This window comes from Quercus suber, unplaced genomic scaffold (genome assembly GCF_002906115.3).
Source record: "Quercus suber isolate HL8 unplaced genomic scaffold, Cork oak 2.0 scaffold_125, whole genome shotgun sequence".
Lineage (NCBI taxonomy): Eukaryota > Viridiplantae > Streptophyta > Magnoliopsida > Fagales > Fagaceae > Quercus > Quercus suber.
The window spans coordinates 1188555-1209170 of record NW_027069589.1 but is presented as its reverse complement, the minus strand read 5'-3'; the positions used below and the strand labels follow the sequence as shown (position 1 = coordinate 1209170).

General features: G+C 42.0%; 2 protein-coding genes and 1 non-coding gene across 3 annotated transcripts; all 3 read right to left on the bottom strand.

Moving 5' to 3' along the window:
- Window positions 1–4843: 4843 nt before the first annotated feature.
- On the bottom strand, window positions 4844–6979 carry LOC136068623 (uncharacterized). Its single transcript, XM_065776009.1, has 4 exons — window positions 6773–6979; window positions 5684–5887; window positions 5193–5430; window positions 4844–5007 (listed from the first exon to the last, which is right to left on the bottom strand). Exons 1-4 carry the CDS (start codon window positions 6977–6979, stop codon window positions 4844–4846), a joined length of 813 nt encoding a protein of 270 aa, XP_065632081.1.
- Window positions 6980–11727: 4748 nt separating this feature from the next.
- On the bottom strand, window positions 11728–11799 carry TRNAW-CCA (transfer RNA tryptophan (anticodon CCA)). Its single transcript has one exon. It is a non-coding gene; the product is annotated as a tRNA-Trp (tRNA).
- A 5323-nt stretch (window positions 11800–17122) lies between these two features.
- On the bottom strand, window positions 17123–19258 carry LOC136068621 (uncharacterized). The gene is made up of 4 exons (XM_065776008.1): window positions 19052–19258; window positions 17963–18166; window positions 17472–17709; window positions 17123–17286 (listed from the first exon to the last, which is right to left on the bottom strand). Exons 1-4 carry the CDS (start codon window positions 19256–19258, stop codon window positions 17123–17125), a joined length of 813 nt encoding a protein of 270 aa, XP_065632080.1.
- Window positions 19259–20616: the final 1358 nt, after the last annotated feature.

Here is a 20616-nt window from a genome sequence, read left to right as displayed (position 1 = left end):
CAGGGCAAACTATGAGAGAAGCTGAAGACCCAAAAAAAAAGAGGACTGACGGAGGGTGATTTGACAGGAAGAAATCAATCACTCATGGGATAACGCTGACAAGAAGCTGACGCCGCTATGGTTGACGGGAATAAAAAAAAACTGACAGTCCTGAAACTAACGGTCTTAGTAAAACTTTGGCTTAGACACCACGCATGAATATATAAAGAAATGGCTTGTATCCCACGCTTAATGTTAGTATCCTACAAGGAAAAGACTCTGTAATATACGCTCCTTAAGATTCCTATAAGGAAAAGACTTCTAACCTAAGGAAGAGATGGTCAACCTTCTACTACTATAAAAGCCCCAATATCCTCACAAATCGAGGTACGCATAATTACGCCATCTCTAACACTCTAGAGTTGTAAAAGGTTCTAACTTGACCTTCGGAGGGTATTTGGTCGGCACCACACCGATGCTTTCTGTTAGGTCCTTTCTTTTCTTTACGCAAGTATCGCTTCGAGTGTGCAAGCATCATGTGATTCACTGGTGATATTTTCGGCATCATCAGTTGGCGCCGTTTGTGGGAAAGATAACGTTTTTTTTGTTTGAAAGCCATAGTAAACGCTTTTCGGACAAAAGAGTTGCATGGTGCTAACTCGCTCGATGGCAACAATGAACAACATTCAGGGAGACGAAACTTGCGCAGCGGCCCTCGAAAGGCAGGTGCAGACCTTGGCCGCCGTTGTGGAGCGCCTTACTAAGCAAAACCACGATCTAGAGTTACGCCAGAAAAATGCAGGTCACAGCACTCAAGAGCAGGACCAAGAAGGCATCAGTGCTAATAGAAGAGAACGAGATGGGCTGGAGGGCAGTAATGCTCCGAGTAGACCAGAGCGTCAAAATTTGAGCATGCCATCCCTCATGGATGCAACTCAACCACACATTACCACGGAGATATAGGCAATAAAGGAACAAATTGAGGTCATGATGAATGCTTCAAAGGACGGGTATCCAGTGACCTTGACAATCTGGTAAATCGCATTGACTCGCCATTCACTGCAGCTGTCAATTCCTTCCCCCTGCCACATAAATTTCGCATGCCACATATAGACAGTTACGACGGAGTGAAGGACCCTTTGGATCACCTAGAGACCTTCAAGACTTTGATACATCTTCAAGGGGTAGCGACCGAAATCATGTGTAGGGCCTTCCTTACAATGCTGAAGGGCTCCACAAGGGTATGGTTCAGCTGACTAACGCCGAACTCCATCAGCACTTTTAAGGAGTTAAGCGCTCAGTTCACTACACACTTTATTAGGGGACATAGGTATAAGAAGTCCACGGTGTGCTTGATGAGTATCAAGCAACGAGAGGACAAGACGTTGAGATCCTACATAATGCGCTTCAATAAGGAAGCGCTATCGATCGACGAAGCCAACGACAAAATACTTGTAGCAGCCTTCACAAATGGGTTGTGAAAGGGTAAGTTTTTGTTCTCACTATACAAAAACGACCCCAAGACCATGTCGGAAAAGGGTAAGTTTTTGTTCTCACTATACAAAAACGACCCCAAGACCATGTCGGAAGTACTCTATAGGGCCACCAAGTACATGAATGCTGAAGACGCGCTACAGGCTAGGGAGGAAAAGCCAAGAAAAGGGGAGAGGCAAGAGGATGCACGACAAGACCAAGGACGGAAGAAGCCAAGGACAGGGGATTAAAGGGATGAAAGGCATTCTAAGCCCCTGGAAAGGAGGTTTACAAGCTTCACCTCGTTGACCACCCCGATAGATCAAGTCCTAATACAAATCAAAGACGAAGGGGCTTTGACCTTTCCCAGAAAGCTGAAGGGGGATCCTAACAAGCGGTCTAGAGACAAATATTGTTGCTTCCACCGTGACCACGGACATGACACAGCTGATTACTATGACTTGAAACAGCAAATTGAAGCCCTCATTAGATAAGGGAAGTTGCAGAAGTTCGTCAGCAAGGAAAGAGCAGATCCACCTCCGCAAGAGCAAGCTCCCCGACGAGACAACGAACGACCAAGGCAACCCTTGGGAGACATAAGGATGATCGTAGGGGGAACAGCCGCCAACGGCCTATCAAATAGAGCTCGTAAGACTTATCTCAGAGCGGTCCAAAATGTCCAACTCACAGGCGTCATCCTGAAGATGCCGCGAGTCGACAACCCTCTAATTGGATTCTCGGAAGAAGATGCCTGACGTCTCCACCATTTGCATAACGATGCACTGGTCGTTAGCTTTCAGGTAGGAGACTATAACGTGTACCAGGTCTTGGTCAACAATGGAAGCTTCACAGATATTCTCTCTTTTGTTCAGCTTTTTCCACTAATAGATTTCGTCGATATGCAGGAGATAGGTTCTGAAAACAACTGGACCACACCATTGGTTTCCTACTTGAAAAATGGTGTTTTACCAGACGGGAAGGAGGCTGCAAGAAAGTTAAAGGTCCAAGTAGCGCAATTCATTTTAATGAAGGACATCTTGTACAAGAGAGGCTTCTCCCGGCCATACCTAAGGTGTTTGGGTCCGAAGGAAGCAGACTATGTCATAAGAGAAGTCCATGAAGGGATCTGTGAAACCACTTAGGGTCATGGTCATTGGTACACAAACTAATTTGAGCGGGGTACTACTAGCCTACCATACAGAAGGATGCCTAGACTTATATCAAAGCCTGCAACAAGTGTCAAAGATTCAACAATGTCATCAAATAGCCGTCCGAAGAGTTGACCCCAATGACAGCCCATGGCCGTTTACTTAGTGGGGATTAGACATTATGGGACCATTCCCAATAATGGTGTGACAGCTAAAGTTCCTTATAGTAGGCATAGACTACTTCACAAAATGGGTAGAAGTTGAAGCCTTGGCCACCATTACGGAGAAGAACATACGAAACTTCGTCTCGAGGTACATCATATGTAGGTATGGGATCTCTAGAGTCTTAGTCTCAGACAACGGAAAACAATTCAACAACGACTCCTTCCGGGATTTTTGCTCGTAGTTGGGGATCAGAAATCATTACTCCTCCCCCACCCACCCTCAAGCTAACGAACAGGTTGAAGTCGCGAACCGATCCTTACTCAAAATTATTAAGACTCGACTCAAGGGGGCAAAGGGCATATGGCTTGAAGAGCTGCCAAGCATACTATGGGCATACAGGACAACAACAAGGACACCTACAGGAAAGACACCATTTCGGCTAACATACGGAAGCAAGACGGTTATTCCAACCGAGGTCGGACTCATAAGCTACAGGGTAGACAATTATAATGAAAGGAAAAACGACGAGGTTGTGCATCTACAACTCGATCTAATTGACAAAGCCAGGGCGACAGCCGAACAAATACTCACACGATACCAGGACTGTATGGCTAAGTACTACAATTCTCGGGTCAGACATAGAGACTTTTAGGTTGGAGATCTTATTTTAAGGAAGGTCATGGGCACTGCTAGAGACCCTGCCCATGAGAAGCTCAGCCCCAATTGGGAAGGACCTTACAAAATCATGTCATGGCAGAGGAAAGGCATCTACCACCTGGAGACACTGGACGGACGGAAGTTACACCATCCATGGAATGCCGAACACCTATAGAAGTACTACCAATAAAGATGACGGCATGAAGAGCAACACCCTTTCATTTTTAGTTTACTTAGTTAATTTTAACTACATTCCTCAGTTTTCCCATTTACCTTAGTTAATTCTTGCTGCAATACTTTTCAAGCCCAAAGGGCATGTCTTTTTCTTCTAGAAAATTACTTTTTCTATGAATGCATGATTTATCATAATAAGAGGAGTTTATTCAAATATGGCTAAGGTGTTTATCTTCAAAAATCATTAGGTCCATAAAATGGACAAGTTTAGTAGTCCATAAAGTGGATGAGTTTATCAAGTCCATAAAATGGGACAAGTTTATTAGTCCATAAAGTGGACGAGTCCATAAAGTGGATGGGTTTATCAAGTCCATAAAATCGGACAAGTTTATTAGCCCATAAAGTGGATGAATCCATAAAGTGGATGAGTTTACCAAGTCCATAAAGTGGACGGGCCCATAAAGGGGACAAGTTCACTCTTGGAGGATGGACCATTATAAAGTCCGTAAAGTGGACGAGTTCACTAGCTTGTCCATAAATCGGACGAGTTTAATAATAAGTCCACAAAAGTGGACAAGTTTATTAGCTAGTCCATAAATTAGACAAGTCCATGAAAGTGGACGAGGTTATAAAGTGGACAGATTTATCGGTCCATAAAATGGGCAAATTCTTTTCAGGAGAACAAATTATGATTATAAAGTCCACAAGACAATTGACAGATCCATAACAAGTGGACGGACCTAGCTAAGCTGATGGATCCACATAAGCAGGTTCATCCCCTGAGGAGGAGCTTATATTAAAGACCACAACAAATGGACAGACCTATAACTAAGTAGACGGCTCCATAATTATGCACGTAAGTGGACAAATCAATATTATTAAGTCCTGGTCCATGACTAAGCAAACGGGCTTAGTAAAAGGCCAAGAAATGAAATCATTGAATCTACAAAGTAAACATCCTTAGGTGGATGAGCCTATCGTGTAAAGTAGATGGATTCGTCTCTAACTTATGAAAACATATCATACAAGTACAAGGAATGAGCATATAGATAAAGAGCAACGCATACATGCTGAAAGCAACATATATAAAATACCATAAATAAGATGAAGTTTTTACAAACAAAGCCCAAAAAACAAAAGGGCATAAAACATTGTCCATAAATTAGATTAACTTTACAAGAAAAAAAAAACAAAGTTTAAGAGGCTAGGGGGTCTTGTTGGATCTCGTCACCTTTTGGAAGGGGGTCCTACGCATCAAAAGCATGAGAGTTTTCAGCATTTGGGGGATTGGACAACGGAGTCGGAGGAACGACAGGCTTATCCATAGCAGGTTGGGCCAGAACGACACTATTATCCTCTAGATTTGCCTCGGACTCGGTGGAGTCATCGTTTTCCCCGAGAGTAGTATCGCCTACAGATGTCAATGGCAAGGGGTCATCCATAGAAACCTTTGACAAATCCAGGTGAGGGAAGTGGATTTGACTTGTTTAAGGCAATCTTTAAACCTGTCACCATAGTATTCGGCACAGGAATTTACGAATGAATGTGATGCCCTGAATTCCTTCACGGCGTCAGCCTTGGCCGTCTCCACCTAACCTAAAAAGGTCGCCAACTCCTTCTCCATTGTCTCCTTGGATTTTTGTTCTTTTTCCTTTTGACGACCCTCCTCCTCCAGCTTTTCTTTCAACTCCTTCACTTCCTGATTAAGAGTATGCATGGCATTCTTATATTGTTCCTGCCCATTAGTCAGGTTCTTGATATGCTTATGCAGACAAGTAATCACCCCTTCCTTGGCTACACCCCTGTCTTGCAAAGCTTTCATACGAACCATCGCCTGCAAGACAGGATAACCATAAGCTATTAAGCATAAGAGTGAAATAAATAAAGAAACAAAGGAAGAAAGCATACCCAAGCAAGGTTAAAAAGACCCGACACCCCTAGCTCCTCCGTCCCTTACTACAAAGATCCATGTCCTTGTCCTTGATGATGGACCTCACCATCTCCAAGGCTTAGTCCTTGTGTGTGAGAAGATGACGATCAAGATCCTGAGCGATAAGGCTTGACGTCGTCATTAGCCCTTTGCTTGCCCCATACTTAGGCTTGGGAGGTGACGGCTTCTTGGGAAGCTTCTCCCTAGGAGTGACAGAAACCTTCTTAGACAAACGGTCATCCTTCTCGTCACTTTTCCTCTTAGCCGCCCCCTTATTGGTGACCTTAGGAACTGACGAGGATGCCCCCTTCTTTTCCTTGCCCTTCCCCTCTTCTTTCTTGCGTGCAGCAGCAGCTCTCACCTACGCTCTCAGCTTAGTTGCTTCCACTTCTACAAAAAGGCAAATAAGGAGTATTAAGACAAGTAACAGCCTTAACCAAGCCAACGAAAAAAGAAAAAGGGTTAAAGTGGTTAACTTATGATGACGGGAGTAATTGTTGAGACGACAGGCTTCTGGTGTTGGTTCAGGACCTCCACAGTAAGCGTGTAGAGTGTCGAGTGTAATAAGATCTCGACACTTCCACTCGTCCAATAGAATTTCTGTTACCCTATGGATAAAAGCCTTCTGCTCGTCCATGATATGTGGATGAACACTAGCTAAAAGAAAACAAGAAAAGTAGACGATGTTGGAAACTCGAAACAAATAAGTTGAAAGAAGCAGGCGGGATTAACTTGAATCCTTGACATGGGCCCAAGTGTTGTCAAAGCCATGGGACATCATCTCCCACTCTTCCTGATGACACACCCAGTTCGACCCTTTAACAAAAAACTACCTGCCCTTCCCGTTCCTATTGGAATTAGGCATATCAGACACTAGTCTTAGCTTTTTTTTCCTTGCAGAGAAATGATATATTCCTTTGGACGAGACAATGTGCTAAGGACAATAACACCAGAAGAACTCGTCAAGAGTTAACTGACGATTTCCTCCACTTAAACGACTCCACAAAATCTCTGCCCTAATGAATATTCTCCAAGCATTATGGGTGATTTGGCTAACGGACAACCCCAAAAAACTGGCCAGTTGATGGTGAAGTGTCGTCAGAGGCAATCTCAATCTTGTCGCGAACATGGCGTCATACATGCTGACGTCCGCGGTTTTCCCTATATAGCATTTCTTAGACTTTCCAGGGAGACGGATTAGGATATTGTTCGAAATTTGATACCGGTCACGTAAAGATTAAAAGACCTTATCCGACATCATTGGTAGAAAGTCATTGACCGTCCATTCTTTAGGGAGGATGAAACGACGGTCATCTCCTAGGCTTCCCGAAGTACTTTCTATGACCTCCTCGTCACCGTCATTTTTGTCCCCTTCATTCTCTCTCCCTTCCTCCTTATCATCTTCGTCTCCTCCCTCACTTACTACCTCATTTTCTCCTCTATAACTTTCCATTTCCTCGTCAGAAGATTGGGCTAATGTTTCCCTCTCTAACGACCAGGAAATGCTCTCCTCGAGCTCATAACCTAATTAGAAGACCTCGTCGTAGCCCACTCCCTCGTGGACTGACGATTGTTCACTCATCGCCTCTCTAGACATCTGACTACCTACAAGCGACAGAGGTATTTGAAGAACCTAAGTTGATGGCCTCTCTAAAATAAAAGTTTCTCAATCAACTAAGAAAAAAGTAAAAAGATATGAGGCAGTGAGAATAAAGTTAACTTACGAAGTAACGTAAACGGTTTCACAACTAGAGGTGGTCTCAGCAAAAGGACGATGACAAAAGCACAATGACATGGGTGAAGTCCTTGAAGTGATGGGCTTTCTTTAATGATCAACAGAAATGAAATAAAAGAAAGTAAAGAGGGAAGTGGTGTATATATAGGGTGATAATCGCACAGAAGATGAAGTGATGCCCTTGTCTAGACATAAGACCAATCGACTTGAGCCACGTGTTCTGACATTGTGGCTGCTCAAGGAGTCAGGTAATAAATGCCCCATCCATTAAAATATATATATATATATACTCCGCAACCCGACATCTTAAGCTGACGGGATTATGGAGTATGGGGCAACTGGTAAGTATAATTCCTAAAGCCTAAGTGATAGCTAACTACCCTGTAATAGCTGACGACCCTAAAGTAGCTAACAACTTTGTTGATATTCTTGTAACTGACCCCAAAAGGTTGACGACCCATATTAAGGATGACAGGAGCAACTGAAGGGCATCAGTGCATGGGTTAAAGACGATCAGGATGACAGGGGAAGTTGACGGGATAAAGCTGATAAGTCCAACATGTTTCTTGCATGGTTCACACGCATAGGTATATAAGAAAATGTCTTGCGCCCCACACTTAACCCTAATAAAAAAGACTCTTACAAGGAAAGGATTCCGCAAGATACGCGAAATAAAGAATTTCTCTCCTACAAGGAAAGATCTTCTTAATCAAGGCACAGATGTCAACCCTACGCTACTATAAAAACCCCAAGACCCTCACAAATCAAGGTACGCATAATTCACCCCAGCTCTGGCACTCTAGAGTTGTGAGAAGTTTTAACTTGACCTTCGAAGGGTACTTGGCCAGCACCACACCGGTGCTCTTTGTTAGGTCTTCTCTTTTGGTGTTTTGCAGGTATTGCTTCGAGCACGTGAGGATCGCGTGACTTACTGTTAATTTTTTGACATTATCAATAGTAACAGTAGAATAACTATTAGTCCGAGAATGTTAACAGTAGAAATAAATAATAATAACAACAAACTTAATAACAAAAAGTAAAAGTGTTCTCCATAGGATAGTACTAAAAAGAGCCCAAACTTCAACTTACTTAACCTTATTACCCTACAAAGCCATAAAGTTATGTAGTTTGGAGAATGGGTCAAAATAGTTATCCCCTTGATTGAGATGATAGAGAGTATGGTTTTGTATGAGGGAGAGAAAATGTTGCCTAGTGATGCATGTTATGTCTGATGTGTATACTCTACTTTCTCAACTCTCTATTCTCTTTTAAGTTTCACTTTCTTTTCCTCTTTCTCTCTTCTTTCACTTTCACCTCACTATTCTAATTCCCTTGGGTACTGTATTCTTCACACCATTGTTGATGTTTCTTTCTGTTCTCTCATCCTTTTCATTGTTGTTCTCTCATTCTTGTTGCCGTCCCTCTTCTCATGATTGTTGTATATTCCATATTCATGGGTACTGTTCCTTTTATACCCAAGATCAATCCTAGGTGACTTCCCCTTTCTGCCCTTACTTTCACCAACTATTTTATTTGTTGTAGGCATTCAGCCCATACCTACTATGTACCATTCTGGCCATATACAGGTGAGTACACTCCCACTATCATCTAGCCACTAGTAGTGGGTTTAGTCTCACTACTTGCTTAGTGACGAATTTCTTTCCACTTTTGGGCAAAAGCCAATCCGGCCACAATACCACTATCTTTCTCTTTCTCTTAACGGCAAACCTTCATTAATCTCTCTTGTCCTCACTCTCTAACATGCATCAAATGGTTCCCACCAATTTCCTACCCATTTTGGTAAGTATGCTTTTCTAGTAAAGCATCTCCCAAAAGGGGTCTTGGCAAGATATCAAAACTAGATCTTTTCCCCCCTCCATTAAACCACACCCTTTGTTCCTCTTCAACCATGGGCCCTACCTCCTTTACATTGGTTAGGTTGCAGGTCGACAAGGCTCCAGCTGCTCCACTTTATGTTCTTTGACTTCATCCTCTTCATGCATTTCTGCTGCCTTTGATTTTGTCTTGTTTCTCCTTCATGCATTTCTTGCCACTATGGCTTTGTCTTGTTTCTTCTTCATGTGTTTCTTGTCGTTGTGGCTCTGTCTTGTTTCTTCTTTATGCATTTCTTACTGTTGTGGTTTTGTCTTGTTTCTTTGTGCGTTTCCTGCCGCTATGGCTTTGCACGGTTTCACCTTGCTTTATTTCCGCAGAATCAGAATTCATCCTTATCTCCTTATATAAGGGCATTATAGGTTTTCTGTCATATATTGGGTTGGGCTTGCTAACCAATTTTGCTTTCTCTTCTCTTTATTTATTCACTAAATTGGGTTGGGCCTGCTGACCCTTCTACTTTATTTTTCTATTTATTTACTTTGCTGGGCCTCACTTATTGGACTCCATTTTGTTTCTCTACCTTTGAGTTTTTTTAATACCCATTTTACTCTTCAAGAAGGGCTTCCTATTACTCATCTTTATTCTCAACCTTACTCTTCAAGAAGAGCCTCCTATTACACCACTCCCAAAAGGGTCCCATGGGCCTATCTTTGGACTTTATTTTTCATTCTCTAAACACTCTTCTTTTTTAGGCTATCACTTGGACCTTATTTGTGCATTCTCTTCTCTTTGGACCTTTATAATATAAGCCAATTACTATCTCTTTGCTCATACTATAATCCATCTCTTGGGGCTTTCTTGGGCTTTTCTCCTCACAGGCTCTTAGATAAAAATTTACAAAAACGGGTATCAACAATTGTTATGTAATGGGTTGAAAAAGATAACTTCAGACTAGTTTAGGGCCAAATTTTGTCTTTTTTGAAATTAAAAATTTTCAAGCAATTCCAAAATAAAAATAGATAAGCTCATTGGCCATCACCACTAAAAGCATGCTTGGATGTGCTTATTTTCGAATTTTTTGGGTTTATGTATGTTAAAATCTCACATTTCTAAGTACAACTTATTTTTTAAGTAGAATAACCTCATCAAAACACATATAATTCGTAGGTTTATGATGAGCTCTTGGCTAATTGTGTTCTCTGTCCACAAGAACAAGAATCACCCATGCATCTTTTTCTCACATGCCAATTTGCCAAGGCAATTTGGTACGGTAGTTGCTAGGGCTTCAAGTCAGATGAACACAACATCAATTTCCACAAAGGTATAATTAAGCTGATTTTAGAACCGCCCAGACTCAAATAATCAGTGGATTATCTCGCTCAACATGGCCTTTGTAATTGATGAAATCTGAAAAACAAGAAACAATCTTCTATTCCAAGGCAAGCATCCTAATATCATGCCCTCAGTCAATCTAATCCACCAAAACCTACCCCCTATACCAAGTTGATGGCAGTTGAGAGAAAACTAGCTCCCAGTTATGCTTCTTGGAAATTGCAGCCACCCCCCTCTATGTGGATCAAAGTTAACATCAATGCAGCTACTTCAGACTTCCTCACAGCAGTTGTATGTAGGAAGGGATGCTAATGGCATAGACATCAAAGTTTAGAGAAGAAAATTGTTTGGACATAATGTCTAGGACCCTTCTGTGGTTTCCATAATTATTGTTACTCTGTAATGCTCCCTACAGTTCGACCTCTTAAATTCCATCACAACCAAACATCATAATGAAGACATCACTTATTTGCGTCAACTTTTTTTTTTTTTGGGTGAATATGTTTCAACAATTTTCCCCCCTTTTAACCTTGGACATGGGAATATGGGATTTATCATTTAAGTACTTTTCCAAACTAAATGATCATTCTGAGTGGAATAATTGCCATAACTAATATGGTTTATTTTATTATTTCTTAATTTGATAGTTATAATGAGTTAGTGGATTTGAACTCTGGATGTTTAAGATGTCAACCTGTTGAGTTACAAGACTTTAGGTTAATATTGTTACTTCTAGTAAGGGTGTTCGCAGTGCAATGCGGTACGATTTTGGACCATTTTAGTACCGCACTTTGTGGTGCGGTTTAGCTAAAACTATAACTACACTGCACATTATTTTTGCATCACATGTGCGGCGGTGCAGTGCAGTTTAAAATTTAGCCAAAACTATAACTACACTGCACCTCATTTATGCAATCACATGTACGACGCGGTGTATAAGATGCGGTTTGAACGGTTTAATGTCGGTATATTTTTCAAATTTTGGGCTTTTCCTACCTTGTTCAAAACTAAGTTTTCCCTTTGTTTTGAGCCAAGTTTTAAACTATTAAACTAATTTTATTTTATTTTTTTTTGAGATGGCTTTCCTAGTCAACACTTGCTAGGGTTATCAAACTTTTTTTTTGGGGAAAAACTAGGGTTATTAAACTATTAATAATATATTTAATATTAAAATAAATAAATATATTAATATATAGAATTTTCTTATTATAAAACCGCTAATTGCACTGCACCATGTGATTTCATAAATCATAGCTATTGGGGGCCCATGAAAAAATAAAAAATAAAAACTACAAAATTGAACCCGACGTGAATCGAACACGCAACCTTCTGATCTGGAGTCAGACGCGCTACCATTGCGCCACGGATCCGTTTGTTTACAACCTCGCTTATAATAATTATTATTCTACTAAAATTTTCATTTTCCAATTTTTTTTGGGTGAACTCAACGGTGCGTAACAGGTTTGAACTGAACATTGGATGTAACAAACACTACCCAGTACCCACTATGCGATTGCTCCTTTTCTTGATGTTCAATAATTTATTGAGCACCCTTAATTACAATCACAAAAGATGGGGAAAAGCTTGCCTTAAAGCTTACAGACCACCTTATTCTTGTTTATCACCATTTTTATGCTTATGATTAATATTGTGTTACACTTATACCATTATACACACACTCGAAATTAACGAAGTTGCTGATAGTAACGTAAAGATGGTATATATATACATATTAATATACACGGTACAACATGACTTTTGCAAGTAAAGAAACTAATGAGTAAAATTATAGCTCGAAATTATTTAGCCTGTCGCCTTGATCATTAATATGTTTTACAGTTTAAGGCTGACAGGGCAAACTATGAGAGAAGCTGAAGACCCAAAAAAAAAGAGGACTGACGGAGGGTGATTTGACAGGAAGAAATCAATCACTCATGGGATAACGCTGACAAGAAGCTGACGCCGCTATGGTTGACGGGAATAAAAAAAAACTGACAGTCCTGAAACTAACGGTCTTAGTAAAACTTTGGCTTAGACACCACGCATGAATATATAAAGAAATGGCTTGTATCCCACGCTTAATGTTAGTATCCTACAAGGAAAAGACTCTGTAATATACGCTCCTTAAGATTCCTATAAGGAAAAGACTTCTAACCTAAGGAAGAGATGGTCAACCTTCTACTACTATAAAAGCCCCAATATCCTCACAAATCGAGGTACGCATAATTACGCCATCTCTAACACTCTAGAGTTGTAAAAGGTTCTAACTTGACCTTCGGAGGGTATTTGGTCGGCACCACACCGATGCTTTCTGTTAGGTCCTTTCTTTTCTTTACGCAAGTATCGCTTCGAGTGTGCAAGCATCATGTGATTCACTGGTGATATTTTCGGCATCATCAGTTGGCGCCGTTTGTGGGAAAGATAACGTTTTTTTTGTTTGAAAGCCATAGTAAACGCTTTTCGGACAAAAGAGTTGCATGGTGCTAACTCGCTCGATGGCAACAATGAACAACATTCAGGGAGACGAAACTTGCGCAGCGGCCCTCGAAAGGCAGGTGCAGACCTTGGCCGCCGTTGTGGAGCGCCTTACTAAGCAAAACCACGATCTAGAGTTACGCCAGAAAAATGCAGGTCACAGCACTCAAGAGCAGGACCAAGAAGGCATCAGTGCTAATAGAAGAGAACGAGATGGGCTGGAGGGCAGTAATGCTCCGAGTAGACCAGAGCGTCAAAATTTGAGCATGCCATCCCTCATGGATGCAACTCAACCACACATTACCACGGAGATATAGGCAATAAAGGAACAAATTGAGGTCATGATGAATGCTTCAAAGGACGGGTATCCAGTGACCTTGACAATCTGGTAAATCGCATTGACTCGCCATTCACTGCAGCTGTCAATTCCTTCCCCCTGCCACATAAATTTCGCATGCCACATATAGACAGTTACGACGGAGTGAAGGACCCTTTGGATCACCTAGAGACCTTCAAGACTTTGATACATCTTCAAGGGGTAGCGACCGAAATCATGTGTAGGGCCTTCCTTACAATGCTGAAGGGCTCCACAAGGGTATGGTTCAGCTGACTAACGCCGAACTCCATCAGCACTTTTAAGGAGTTAAGCGCTCAGTTCACTACACACTTTATTAGGGGACATAGGTATAAGAAGTCCACGGTGTGCTTGATGAGTATCAAGCAACGAGAGGACAAGACGTTGAGATCCTACATAATGCGCTTCAATAAGGAAGCGCTATCGATCGACGAAGCCAACGACAAAATACTTGTAGCAGCCTTCACAAATGGGTTGTGAAAGGGTAAGTTTTTGTTCTCACTATACAAAAACGACCCCAAGACCATGTCGGAAAAGGGTAAGTTTTTGTTCTCACTATACAAAAACGACCCCAAGACCATGTCGGAAGTACTCTATAGGGCCACCAAGTACATGAATGCTGAAGACGCGCTACAGGCTAGGGAGGAAAAGCCAAGAAAAGGGGAGAGGCAAGAGGATGCACGACAAGACCAAGGACGGAAGAAGCCAAGGACAGGGGATTAAAGGGATGAAAGGCATTCTAAGCCCCTGGAAAGGAGGTTTACAAGCTTCACCTCGTTGACCACCCCGATAGATCAAGTCCTAATACAAATCAAAGACGAAGGGGCTTTGACCTTTCCCAGAAAGCTGAAGGGGGATCCTAACAAGCGGTCTAGAGACAAATATTGTTGCTTCCACCGTGACCACGGACATGACACAGCTGATTACTATGACTTGAAACAGCAAATTGAAGCCCTCATTAGATAAGGGAAGTTGCAGAAGTTCGTCAGCAAGGAAAGAGCAGATCCACCTCCGCAAGAGCAAGCTCCCCGACGAGACAACGAACGACCAAGGCAACCCTTGGGAGACATAAGGATGATCGTAGGGGGAACAGCCGCCAACGGCCTATCAAATAGAGCTCGTAAGACTTATCTCAGAGCGGTCCAAAATGTCCAACTCACAGGCGTCATCCTGAAGATGCCGCGAGTCGACAACCCTCTAATTGGATTCTCGGAAGAAGATGCCTGACGTCTCCACCATTTGCATAACGATGCACTGGTCGTTAGCTTTCAGGTAGGAGACTATAACGTGTACCAGGTCTTGGTCAACAATGGAAGCTTCACAGATATTCTCTCTTTTGTTCAGCTTTTTCCACTAATAGATTTCGTCGATATGCAGGAGATAGGTTCTGAAAACAACTGGACCACACCATTGGTTTCCTACTTGAAAAATGGTGTTTTACCAGACGGGAAGGAGGCTGCAAGAAAGTTAAAGGTCCAAGTAGCGCAATTCATTTTAATGAAGGACATCTTGTACAAGAGAGGCTTCTCCCGGCCATACCTAAGGTGTTTGGGTCCGAAGGAAGCAGACTATGTCATAAGAGAAGTCCATGAAGGGATCTGTGAAACCACTTAGGGTCATGGTCATTGGTACACAAACTAATTTGAGCGGGGTACTACTAGCCTACCATACAGAAGGATGCCTAGACTTATATCAAAGCCTGCAACAAGTGTCAAAGATTCAACAATGTCATCAAATAGCCGTCCGAAGAGTTGACCCCAATGACAGCCCATGGCCGTTTACTTAGTGGGGATTAGACATTATGGGACCATTCCCAATAATGGTGTGACAGCTAAAGTTCCTTATAGTAGGCATAGACTACTTCACAAAATGGGTAGAAGTTGAAGCCTTGGCCACCATTACGGAGAAGAACATACGAAACTTCGTCTCGAGGTACATCATATGTAGGTATGGGATCTCTAGAGTCTTAGTCTCAGACAACGGAAAACAATTCAACAACGACTCCTTCCGGGATTTTTGCTCGTAGTTGGGGATCAGAAATCATTACTCCTCCCCCACCCACCCTCAAGCTAACGAACAGGTTGAAGTCGCGAACCGATCCTTACTCAAAATTATTAAGACTCGACTCAAGGGGGCAAAGGGCATATGGCTTGAAGAGCTGCCAAGCATACTATGGGCATACAGGACAACAACAAGGACACCTACAGGAAAGACACCATTTCGGCTAACATACGGAAGCAAGACGGTTATTCCAACCGAGGTCGGACTCATAAGCTACAGGGTAGACAATTATAATGAAAGGAAAAACGACGAGGTTGTGCATCTACAACTCGATCTAATTGACAAAGCCAGGGCGACAGCCGAACAAATACTCACACGATACCAGGACTGTATGGCTAAGTACTACAATTCTCGGGTCAGACATAGAGACTTTTAGGTTGGAGATCTTATTTTAAGGAAGGTCATGGGCACTGCTAGAGACCCTGCCCATGAGAAGCTCAGCCCCAATTGGGAAGGACCTTACAAAATCATGTCATGGCAGAGGAAAGGCATCTACCACCTGGAGACACTGGACGGACGGAAGTTACACCATCCATGGAATGCCGAACACCTATAGAAGTACTACCAATAAAGATGACGGCATGAAGAGCAACACCCTTTCATTTTTAGTTTACTTAGTTAATTTTAACTACATTCCTCAGTTTTCCCATTTACCTTAGTTAATTCTTGCTGCAATACTTTTCAAGCCCAAAGGGCATGTCTTTTTCTTCTAGAAAATTACTTTTTCTATGAATGCATGATTTATCATAATAAGAGGAGTTTATTCAAATATGGCTAAGGTGTTTATCTTCAAAAATCATTAGGTCCATAAAATGGACAAGTTTAGTAGTCCATAAAGTGGATGAGTTTATCAAGTCCATAAAATGGGACAAGTTTATTAGTCCATAAAGTGGACGAGTCCATAAAGTGGATGGGTTTATCAAGTCCATAAAATCGGACAAGTTTATTAGCCCATAAAGTGGATGAATCCATAAAGTGGATGAGTTTACCAAGTCCATAAAGTGGACGGGCCCATAAAGGGGACAAGTTCACTCTTGGAGGATGGACCATTATAAAGTCCGTAAAGTGGACGAGTTCACTAGCTTGTCCATAAATCGGACGAGTTTAATAATAAGTCCACAAAAGTGGACAAGTTTATTAGCTAGTCCATAAATTAGACAAGTCCATGAAAGTGGACGAGGTTATAAAGTGGACAGATTTATCGGTCCATAAAATGGGCAAATTCTTTTCAGGAGAACAAATTATGATTATAAAGTCCACAAGACAATTGACAGATCCATAACAAGTGGACGGACCTAGCTAAGCTGATGGATCCACATAAGCAGGTTCATCCCCTGAGGAGGAGCTTATATTAAAGACCACAACAAATGGACAGACCTATAACTAAGTAGACGGCTCCATAATTATGCACGTAAGTGGACAAATCAATATTATTAAGTCCTGGTCCATGACTAAGCAAACGGGCTTAGTAAAAGGCCAAGAAATGAAATCATTGAATCTACAAAGTAAACATCCTTAGGTGGATGAGCCTATCGTGTAAAGTAGATGGATTCGTCTCTAACTTATGAAAACATATCATACAAGTACAAGGAATGAGCATATAGATAAAGAGCAACGCATACATGCTGAAAGCAACATATATAAAATACCATAAATAAGATGAAGTTTTTACAAACAAAGCCCAAAAAACAAAAGGGCATAAAACATTGTCCATAAATTAGATTAACTTTACAAGAAAAAAAAAACAAAGTTTAAGAGGCTAGGGGGTCTTGTTGGATCTCGTCACCTTTTGGAAGGGGGTCCTACGCATCAAAAGCATGAGAGTTTTCAGCATTTGGGGGATTGGACAACGGAGTCGGAGGAACGACAGGCTTATCCATAGCAGGTTGGGCCAGAACGACACTATTATCCTCTAGATTTGCCTCGGACTCGGTGGAGTCATCGTTTTCCCCGAGAGTAGTATCGCCTACAGATGTCAATGGCAAGGGGTCATCCATAGAAACCTTTGACAAATCCAGGTGAGGGAAGTGGATTTGACTTGTTTAAGGCAATCTTTAAACCTGTCACCATAGTATTCGGCACAGGAATTTACGAATGAATGTGATGCCCTGAATTCCTTCACGGCGTCAGCCTTGGCCGTCTCCACCTAACCTAAAAAGGTCGCCAACTCCTTCTCCATTGTCTCCTTGGATTTTTGTTCTTTTTCCTTTTGACGACCCTCCTCCTCCAGCTTTTCTTTCAACTCCTTCACTTCCTGATTAAGAGTATGCATGGCATTCTTATATTGTTCCTGCCCATTAGTCAGGTTCTTGATATGCTTATGCAGACAAGTAATCACCCCTTCCTTGGCTACACCCCTGTCTTGCAAAGCTTTCATACGAACCATCGCCTGCAAGACAGGATAACCATAAGCTATTAAGCATAAGAGTGAAATAAATAAAGAAACAAAGGAAGAAAGCATACCCAAGCAAGGTTAAAAAGACCCGACACCCCTAGCTCCTCCGTCCCTTACTACAAAGATCCATGTCCTTGTCCTTGATGATGGACCTCACCATCTCCAAGGCTTAGTCCTTGTGTGTGAGAAGATGACGATCAAGATCCTGAGCGATAAGGCTTGACGTCGTCATTAGCCCTTTGCTTGCCCCATACTTAGGCTTGGGAGGTGACGGCTTCTTGGGAAGCTTCTCCCTAGGAGTGACAGAAACCTTCTTAGACAAACGGTCATCCTTCTCGTCACTTTTCCTCTTAGCCGCCCCCTTATTGGTGACCTTAGGAACTGACGAGGATGCCCCCTTCTTTTCCTTGCCCTTCCCCTCTTCTTTCTTGCGTGCAGCAGCAGCTCTCACCTACGCTCTCAGCTTAGTTGCTTCCACTTCTACAAAAAGGCAAATAAGGAGTATTAAGACAAGTAACAGCCTTAACCAAGCCAACGAAAAAAGAAAAAGGGTTAAAGTGGTTAACTTATGATGACGGGAGTAATTGTTGAGACGACAGGCTTCTGGTGTTGGTTCAGGACCTCCACAGTAAGCGTGTAGAGTGTCGAGTGTAATAAGATCTCGACACTTCCACTCGTCCAATAGAATTTCTGTTACCCTATGGATAAAAGCCTTCTGCTCGTCCATGATATGTGGATGAACACTAGCTAAAAGAAAACAAGAAAAGTAGACGATGTTGGAAACTCGAAACAAATAAGTTGAAAGAAGCAGGCGGGATTAACTTGAATCCTTGACATGGGCCCAAGTGTTGTCAAAGCCATGGGACATCATCTCCCACTCTTCCTGATGACACACCCAGTTCGACCCTTTAACAAAAAACTACCTGCCCTTCCCGTTCCTATTGGAATTAGGCATATCAGACACTAGTCTTAGCTTTTTTTTCCTTGCAGAGAAATGATATATTCCTTTGGACGAGACAATGTGCTAAGGACAATAACACCAGAAGAACTCGTCAAGAGTTAACTGACGATTTCCTCCACTTAAACGACTCCACAAAATCTCTGCCCTAATGAATATTCTCCAAGCATTATGGGTGATTTGGCTAACGGACAACCCCAAAAAACTGGCCAGTTGATGGTGAAGTGTCGTCAGAGGCAATCTCAATCTTGTCGCGAACATGGCGTCATACATGCTGACGTCCGCGGTTTTCCCTATATAGCATTTCTTAGACTTTCCAGGGAGACGGATTAGGATATTGTTCGAAATTTGATACCGGTCACGTAAAGATTAAAAGACCTTATCCGACATCATTGGTAGAAAGTCATTGACCGTCCATTCTTTAGGGAGGATGAAACGACGGTCATCTCCTAGGCTTCCCGAAGTACTTTCTATGACCTCCTCGTCACCGTCATTTTTGTCCCCTTCATTCTCTCTCCCTTCCTCCTTATCATCTTCGTCTCCTCCCTCACTTACTACCTCATTTTCTCCTCTATAACTTTCCATTTCCTCGTCAGAAGATTGGGCTAATGTTTCCCTCTCTAACGACCAGGAAATGCTCTCCTCGAGCTCATAACCTAATTAGAAGACCTCGTCGTAGCCCACTCCCTCGTGGACTGACGATTGTTCACTCATCGCCTCTCTAGACATCTGACTACCTACAAGCGACAGAGGTATTTGAAGAACCTAAGTTGATGGCCTCTCTAAAATAAAAGTTTCTCAATCAACTAAGAAAAAAGTAAAAAGATATGAGGCAGTGAGAATAAAGTTAACTTACGAAGTAACGTAAACGGTTTCACAACTAGAGGTGGTCTCAGCAAAAGGACGATGACAAAAGCACAATGACATGGGTGAAGTCCTTGAAGTGATGGGCTTTCTTTAATGATCAACAGAAATGAAATAAAAGAAAGTAAAGAGGGAAGTGGTGTATATATAGGGTGATAATCGCACAGAAGATGAAGTGATGCCCTTGTCTAGACATAAGACCAATCGACTTGAGCCACGTGTTCTGACATTGTGGCTGCTCAAGGAGTCAGGTAATAAATGCCCCATACATATATAAATATATATATATATATACTCCGCAACCCGACATCTTAAGCTAACGGGATTATGGAGTAAGGGGCAACTGGTAAGTATAATTCCTAAAGCCTAAGTGATAGCTAACTACCCTGTAATAGCTGACGACCCTAAAGTAGCTAACAACTTTGTTGATATTCTCGTAACTGACCCCAAAAGGTTGACGACCCATATTAAGGATGACAGGAGCAACTGAAGGGCATCAGTGCATGGGTTAAAGACGATCAGGATGACAGGGGAAGTTGACGGGATAAAGCTGACAAGTCCAACATGTTTCTTGCATGGTTCACACGCATAGGTATATAAGAAAATGTCTTGCGCCCCACACTTAACCCTAATAAAAAAGACTCTTACAAGGAAAGGATTCCGCAAGATACGCGAAATAAAGAATTTCTCTCCTACAAGGAAAGATCTTCTTAATCAAGGCACAGATGTCAACCCTACGCTACTATAAAAACCCCAAGACCCTCACAAATCAAGGTACGCATAATTCACCCCAGCTCTGGCACTCTAGAGTTGTGAGAAGTTTTAACTTAACCTTCGAAGGGTACTTGGCCAGCACCACACCAGTGCTCTTTGTTAGGTCTTCTCTTTTGGTGTTTTACAGGTATTGCTTCGAGCACGTGAGGATCGCGTGACTTACTGTTAATTTTTTGACATCATCAATAGTAACAGTAGAATAACTATTAGTCCGAGAATGTTAACAGTAGAAATAAATAATAATAACAACAAACATAATAACAAAAAGTAAAAGTGTTCTCCATAGGATAGTACTAAAAAGAGCC